We start from the raw sequence: 8559 nt of genomic DNA, 5'->3' as shown, positions 1-8559 counted from the left end.
AATTAATTCATAGAAGAAAAAAAATAATGGAGCCGTCTCTTTCGTAGAAGGCTAAAGATGGACTGCAGATCGGTCAGCTCACGCTCGTGCGCATCGCCGTGTGGACTCGCACACGTCTTTGAATCCCTCCCCGGCCCCTGCTCTCTTTTCCGATCCGATCATCCAACCACCGCTCTCGGTCGCCTAGCTCCCTCATGCATATAAAGAAGACAACACACCACACCATTGTAGCCCTGCCTACTCTACTCTCCAACACCACAGCTAGTAGCTGTGCTAGCTGCATCTATATATCGTCACCAGCAACGCCATTGCTTGTAGCTCGATCGCGTCGTTAGGTTTGTGTTGTTAGCATAGTGATGGAGGAGGACCCGCAGCCGCAGGTGGAGGTGCCCTGCTACTTCCTGTGCCCCATCTCGCTGGCCATCATGCGAGACCCCGTGACGCTCCCCACCGGCATCACCTACGACCGCGACGGCATCGAGCGCTGGCTCCTCACTGCCACCACCTGCCCGCTCACCAAGCAGCCCGTGCCGGCGGACTGCGACCCCACGCCCAACCACACGCTGCGCCGCCTCATCCAGTCATGGTGCGCGCTCCACGACGCCGACAGCGCCGACCGCGTCCACACGCCCAAGCCCCGCGTCGACCGCACCGCCGTCACCGCGCTGGTCTCCCGGGTCCACTCCGCCGCCACCGGGTCGGCGCCGCCGCAGCGCCCACAGCTCCTCGCCGCGCTGCGCGAGCTCAGGGACGTGGCGGCCGAGAGCGACCGCAACCGGAAGCTCGTCGCCGCCGTCCCAGGCGCGGTGGACGTCCTAGCCGCGGTGTTCGCGGCGTCGGCCAACAAGTCGTCGGAAGGCACAGGCACCGCCGATGCCGTCCGCGACGATGCGCTCGAGGTCATCGCCTTGCTCCCGGTCCCCGAGCAATGCCTGCGCCGCCTCGAGGAGACGAACGAGGCGCTGGTCTCCGCGCTCGTCTCCGCGCTGCAGTGGTCCAGCGCCCCGTCCAGGGCGCGCGCAGCGCTGCTCCTGGAGCGCGTCACGGCCGCCCTGCCGCCCAGCCGGCTGGCATCCCTCCCGGAGCAGGTGTTCAGGGAGGCCGTGGAGCTGCTCCGCGACAGGCCGGTGTCCAGGCCCGCGACCAAGGCGGCGCTGCAGGTGCTGGTGCGCACGGCAGCGTGGGGACGCAACCGCGTCAAGGCAGTGGACGCCGGCGCGGTGCCCGTGCTCGTCGACATGCTCTTCGACGACGGGGCGGAGCGCCGCGCGTGCGAGCTCGTCCTGGCGGCTCTGGACCGCCTGTGCGGGTGCGCGGATGGGCGCGCCGAGCTGGTGGCGCACGCCGCGGGAGTGGCGGCCGTGGGCAGGAAGGCGCTGAGGGTGTCGGAGGTGGCCACGGACAAGGCAGTCAGGGTGCTGCGGTCCGTGGCGAGGCACGCGGGGACGTCGGCGGTGGTGCAGGAGATGGCGCAGGCCGGCGTGGCGGCGATGCTGTGCGTGGTGGCCCAGTCGGAGCAGTACGGCAAGAGGACGAGAGAGCGCGCGCGGGAGACGCTACGGCTGCACGCGAGGGCATGGCGGACCTCGCCGTGCTTGAATCACCACCTCCAGGCCGTGTACCCTTGCTAGAAGCACGCCAATATTTGCTCGATCACGCATGCATAGGGGTGGATATCGAGCCAGCTCGGCTCGTTATGGCTCGGCTCGTTCTGGCTCGTTATTGTAACGAGCCAGCTCGGCTCGGCTCGTTATACTAACGAGCTAAACAGCTGGCTCGGCTCGGCTCGTTAGGAAGCTCGAGCCAGCTCGTTAGGCTCGCGAGCCACACAACTAAATACAAAGATCTATGTACATAAATATATATATATAACCAAAAAATCATATTTTAAGTGTTTAACACTACAAACCCAAAAACTTTATAGTATTATTATCATATCATCGTCCTAGCGCTTCTACCTTTTAATATTAAATTAAATAACCAAATATGTATTAATTTACAGATTTATAAATCCTTATTATAATAAGATAGCAACAAACATCATTATAAAGCAATTCATCATTCATTCCACAAACATGTAACATTTCATTGCACAACACTAATATAATATGCTGCTAGAAACAAGGTTCACAAAACCATAACCAATAATCAAATATTAAATATGCAATGTAGGTATGTAGCCATGCAAATATTTAAGCATATGACACATCCACACATGTCCATATCACATATCATAACTACAAGAAAACAAGACTATGTGAGATGAGACGACACCAACGACTAGACAAGCTTGTGTTATGGCTTAGCTCGTTTGGCTCGCGAGCTAGCTCACGAGCTAACTCGAGCTGGCTCATTAGAGAACCGAGCTAGAATGCTAGCTTGGCTCGCTACAAAATTAAAACGAGCTGAGCCGAGCCGAGCTACTAACGAGTCGAGTCGAGCGAGTTATCGAGCCACGAGTATTCCGTCCAGCCCTACGCATGCATCCCATTGCGGAGGAGACTCTTTGCTGTTTTCGCCTTCTAAGAGCTAGTTTGGTAACCCCATTTTCTAAGGGTTTTTCGTTTTTCCAAAGAAAATTAGTTTATTTTCCTTTGGAAAATTGGAAATCTCATGAAAAAATAGAGTTGTCAAACTATACCTAAAAAGAGGATGTACGTAGCTGTACAGAGAGGAACATAACTTAAGCAGAGATTTTTTTCCCATTGCTATGTTATTGTAGATTTGTAGCTCTGTAGCCATTAGCTTGATTTTGCCTCGGTCAAGACATAGACGCTTGTATGCGGTATGCTCAAACACACACGCATTCATTTTAAACGTGTGCACATTAAGAGTTTTTAGGCCCAACAACTCACAAGAGATAATGAACATTATTTTTTCTATCTCTAAACGATGGCAAATCTGTATATTACTTGACATATAAGATCATGTATGTCACATCCAGATTTAAGGTCAAACTCGGACGCGTCTCAAATTTATGATAGGATGACTTATGCTACAGAAATAAATGTCACATGTTTATTAGTTATTACAATGTCTGTACAAAATAACTAAATAAAATACACCATATGACGACAATGATCTTCCGTAACCATAGTTGACTATGAGACGACGACTTAGACCTCTCCAAACTCATTGTATCATCCTTCGTGGTCCTCATATTGTGGTACCTATTATTGACTTGGTGTGATTATAGCAAAGGTGAGCTCCCATACAGTCATCGCTCAACAATTGTGAGGAATAATGTGTACGAGCTAACTTACGGTAGGGGCTCATGTGTAGTGTAAGCCTTACCAAGGGAAATAGTTACGACTAAGCATTGCTTTTAAATAAGTTGGTCAGAATTTTATTAGCAGTTACTAAGTATAAGTACATATCATCACAGTTAAATAATTGATCATAGTACGAATAATAAATTTCACAGTGCAATGCATGTCAGGTTAAATTTAGTTCCATAATTCAATCATGCGAGAGTCCTGAGTCGCTCTTGACCGCGAGCATGACCGATATATCAGTTTTACACTCTACAGAGGTTGTACCATTTACCCACAAGTCGTGTATCCCATCTAGTCAGGGTTTGTAAGGCCCTTAAACACTTTCGAGGTGAATGGCTAGGGATCCACTACAAAGCCTTTACAAAGTTTCACTAGCTTCAGAAAGCCCACTATGATTTCTGCGAGAAGGGGGAGATATAGGAATCCCTCATTCTAAAAGTCATCGCAGCATGATCGACCCGAGAACCTCCCTATACCATCACCTCCTCACACCATGGTTTCCCCTTTCGGGTAAGGTAGTCCTCTACTAGCTTTCCTAATTAGTGAGCTAAGGGCGTCTCATACCATCTTTGTGGTAGCACTGTTGTCTTCGGTTAAGCTCCATGTTCCAATTAACAAAATGATTTTATCATGAACAATAAAGAATCCATTAGCAATAATAATAAAGCATTATCATAATTCATATATAGCATTAATCCCAAAACCATGTAGAGCAATAGCTAGACTACCCAATAATTCATTTGTTTGCAAGGTGTAGGGTAAACAAAACTAGGTAACCTATTAGATCCCATCAGCTTAACCTAACTGTGCCATGGTGATTAACAGATCATGAACGTTATTAGGTCAAAGAATGTGATCAAGGACACACTTGCCTTATACTTACGATAACCTTGTAGTCTAGATGTTGACCCAAAAGTTGGGCTTCGGGTTCGTTGTCGCCACACTTTTATGCTCAGCAATACATATAGACAGACATGTAATATGTAAAAATAACATTGCACAAAATATGGAAACAAACTACGTAGGAATATTTTACACATTGCTACGAACCTATAGGTTTGAGAACCACAAAATTCAAAGTTAAAACGATGAAGATAGAATTATCTAAGATTATTGGATTTATTTCTATACTATAAATCGTTTTTTAGATTTTTATTTAATTAATACAACGATTGTGGACTGCGGATTGCATTTTTGGGAAAGTCAGGGTCTGTTTTGAGAGAATTAGGACCTATCTGCGAGAAAACTTAAACTAGTTAGAATTGCGGGTTCATTTTCAAAATGCCTAGGGTCTCTTTAATAAAAGGGCTAAGCGAAGGGGTATCAGGCATCTCGAGCTGTTGGATCAACTATCTGTGGCGTAGATTAGATAGCCCTTTTTATCTAACTGGTATCCATCGATGACTGCAAGATCTATGATCAACGACCCACAGCTTGCCATGCCATGATCCAAATCTGCCTTTGATCCGAACTCACGGTGCAGATATAAATAAGCGAACAAGTGTGGATTCTTCTAATTTGAACCGTTGATTACCGGATCACCGGTCACGGGCGCTCCTTCCCCTACGACTGCTAGGGACGGCATGCCACCGCCTCTGATGGCAGTTCTCTCACCGGAGACACCCGTCCAGGTGCACCGTTTTTCCAATCCCTACTCCCGATGACCCTATATGAACCCGAGGTACCAATGAATCGGAGGGGGTGACTTACTTGTGGTTAGATACTTGGGGACGGCTGCCCACGCAACGCAGTGGTCCACGACGGAGTAGGGTCGACGATGAGAAATTACGGGGCCATCGAAGCCTCCTGCGCTCCACGACCAACCCACACACCACCTACACTTTCTGGCGAACCTCCTTGACCATGCGCTCGACCCCAAGCAATGGTGTGATGTGCGTTCAACGGTGGTAGGCCATCACCTCTCTCGGCGATGGTTACACGGTGGGGGCAACAGAGAAGACGATCTATGGATTGATGGCTTGCGAGGGTCATGGTGCCCGAATACTTATAGGCCCTAGGGCGACATGCGTTCGTTCGAGGATAAGGACGTAGGATCTTCCCGCGAATCATGTGGGATGGCATCGACAGGCTGTAACGAACATCGTGGGCGCTACGAGAGCAGTTTGGGAAGAGCCTTCTGAACGATGGGGCCATTGGCCATTGTTGAAGCGTGACGCGGAGACCTGATGAGGAACTGGCGAACGAACCATACACAGTAGAGAGCATGAGTGAAGCAGGCGCGTGCGGAGGCTGAGCTGCGGAGCAGCCCCACCTGGCGGTCTCTTTTCCCCCAGGTGGAGAGTGGGCATGCAAGGTGTCGGCGTTTTGACCCCGAGGGTCCCTGGACCGACGAGTAAATTGTCGCTGCGTGTCCCAGCCCAGATGGGTCGGCGCGAGATGGAACACAAGGGGAAAAAAGGGAACCGTGGCTCATGTTATCCTGCGCCCAGGGCGGATGCGCTTGCAGTAGGGGGTTACAAGCGTTCGCGAGGGAGAGAGAGAGAGCCTGTCCGTCAGCCCGTTCTCTCGCGCGACCACCTTCTCGTACGAGGGCCCTGGACCTTCCTTTTATAGATGTAAAGAGAAGGCCCAGGTGTACAATGGGGGGTGTAGCAATGTGCTAACGTGTCTAGCAGAGAGGAGCCAGAGCCCTATGTACATGCCGACGTGGCTGTCGGAGAGGTGTTAGTGTCCTGTTCATGTGATGTCGTGGTCGTCAGAGGAGCGCTTGAGCCCTGTAGAAGCACAACTGTGGGGGCTGTCGGGTCCTTGCTGACGTCTCCTTGCTTCCGTAGGGGGCTTGAGAACCGTCGTTGTCATGGGAGCACGCGGGGTGCCATCATTACTTGTTTACTGGGGCGAGCCAGATGGGACGCCGGTCTTGTTCCCCGTAGCCTGAGCTAGCTAGGGGTAGGGTAATGATGTACCCCCCTTGTAACGTGGTCGGTCCGAGCCCAAGGTCGGGCGAGGCGGTGACTCCTCCGAGGTCGAGGCTGAGTCCGAGCCCTGGGGTCGGGCGAGGCGGAGACCGTCTTCCGAGGTCGAGGTTGAGTCCGAGCCCTGGGGTCAGGCGAAGCGGAGACCATCTTCCGAGGTCGAGGTTGAGTCCGAGCCCTGGTGTTGGGGTCGTGCTTCGGTGCGCCGAAGGTCTCACACGAAGAAGCAGCTTCGGCTGAAGTCGTCTCCAAGAGATGGCCGAAGGTCCCTTTTCATGGAGCTTCGGCGTTTTAAACCGACATAGAGATAGAATGACCTTTTTATACATATAGGTCTGAGTCAATGCTGTAAACTTTCGCAAGGGGCATAATTGTAATTTGTCACAGGCCGCGACCTGTGCCTATAAATAGATGAACAGTACCTCTGTACTGTTCACGTGAACCTGTCATTTGCTTTCGCATCACGCTTGTACTTTTGCCTTCCGCAGGACCGAAGGTACATTTGTAATTCAAAGTCATTTATATTCACTAATACAAATAGAGATAATTCTATGACAATATTTAAATGTTTATTTCATATTCTATGATTTATGTGAATGCTTCATTCTTCGTTCTTATGTTTACGAAGGTATGTCCTTCGTAACCTTTGTCCGAGATGCTTTATATCCCGAAGGGATATATCGTTATGGAGGACGAAGGACCTTAACACTTAACGTTTTTTTGTGTTGCCTTGTTCTTAATTCTTAGCATTTGAGAACAAGTTCCCAACACCTGGGGTCGGGCAAAGCGGAGACTGTCTTCCGAGGTCGAGGTTGAGTCCGAGCCCTAGGGTCGGGCGAGGCGGAGACCATCTTCTGGGGTCGAGGTTGAGTCCGAGCCCTGGGGTCGGGCGAGGCGGAGCTTCCTATGGCGCCTGAGGCTGGACTCGGCTGCTGTCAGCCTCACCCTGGCGGGTGGCACAACAATCGGAGCAGGGCAGGCGACGCTGTTTTCTTGTCAGGTCAGTTAGTGGAGGGGCGAAATGACTGTGGTCACTTCGACCCTGTCGACTGAGGAACTCGCGTCAGGATAAGGTGTCAGGTGATCCTTGCATTGAATGCTCCTGCGATATGGTCGGTTAGCGTGGCGATCCGGCCAAGGTTGCTTCACTGCGAAGCCTGCCCGAGCTGGGCCTCGGACGAGTCGAAGGTGTGCCCGTTGCTTGAGGAGGCCCTCGGGCGAGGCGTGAATCCGCCTGGGTCTACTGTTCCTGCCCGAGGCTGGGCTCGGGCGAGGCGAGATCGTGTCCCTTGAGTGGATGGAGCCTTGACCTGAATTGCGCCCATCAGGCCTTTGCAGCTTGTGCTGATGGTGGTTACCAGCCGAGTTTAGGAGTCTTGGGGGTACCCCTAATAATGGTCCCCGACAGTAGCCCCCGAGCCTCAAAGGGACTGTTGGTACTCGCTTGGAGGCTTTATCGCACTTTTTTGCAAGGGGACCGACCTTTCTCGGTTACATTCTTTTTCGGTGGGTGCGCGCGAGCGCACCCGTCAGGTGTAGCCCCCGAGGCCTCGGAGGAGTGGTTTGACTCCTCTCAGGTCTTAGTGCATTTCGTGACACCTCGGCCGGTCTGGTTGTTCCCTCATGCGATCTGATCGTAGCCTGGTGCATGGTCAGGTTCCGAGTTCTCGGGCTGGTATGTTGACGCTGTCAACGGTTTGGCCGAAGCCGGGTTTGCGAGAGCAGCCCCCGAGCCTCTGCACAGAGCGAGAGGACGGTCAAGGACTGACTCGGCTTTTATCATATGCCCCTTCGTCGCCTTTCTGCAAGGAGGAGGGGGGAAGCGCCATGTTGCCCTCGGAGGGCGCCGAACATGGTGTCTCCAGTGAGTTGCTAACGGGTGATCCGAGTGGACGCCCGTGCCCCGTTCGATAAGGGTCGGCTAGTGGCCCAGAGGCGCGCTCCAAAAGTACCTGCAGGTGATTTGACGGACCCGGTCCCGTTTGATAGGGTCCGAGGGCTCGATGCCTCCCTCTGATGGGATTCCGTTACAGAATCGCTCCTGCTGGTCTCGGAAATGTCATAGGGTACCTCGGGAGCGTAGCCCGAGCCTCGGCCATGTATCGGACGTACCTAGAGTCATCCCTCGCTCTGCGTGTTCTGAGGCGGCTGTCGAACCCTTCGGGGGGCCAGCCTTCGAACCCCTGATCAGTAGTGGGCTCGGAGCCCGAGTGGCCTGAGGCGGCTGTCGAACCCTTCCGAGGGGCCAGCCTTCGAACCTCTGACCAGTAGTGGGCGCGGAGCCCGAGTGTTCTGAGGCGGCTATCGAACCCTTCCGAGGGGCCAGCCTTCGAACCTCTGATCAGTAA

General features: G+C 52.3%; 1 protein-coding gene across 1 annotated transcript; it reads left to right on the top strand.

Annotated features, from left to right (window-relative positions):
- Nucleotides 1-245: 245 nt before the first annotated feature.
- On the top strand, nt 246-1897 carry LOC100273438 (uncharacterized). The gene has a single exon (NM_001147875.1). It carries the CDS (start codon nt 357-359, stop codon nt 1629-1631), a length of 1275 nt encoding a protein of 424 aa, NP_001141347.1. The 5' UTR covers nt 246-356; the 3' UTR covers nt 1632-1897.
- The last annotated feature ends 6662 nt before the right edge of the window (nt 1898-8559 follow it).

Source organism: Zea mays, chromosome 2, assembly GCF_902167145.1.
Source record: "Zea mays cultivar B73 chromosome 2, Zm-B73-REFERENCE-NAM-5.0, whole genome shotgun sequence".
In the NCBI taxonomy this organism is placed as follows: domain Eukaryota; kingdom Viridiplantae; phylum Streptophyta; class Magnoliopsida; order Poales; family Poaceae; genus Zea; species Zea mays.
Note: the sequence above shows the minus strand (reverse complement) of the source record. Positions and strands in the feature narration are given on the sequence as shown.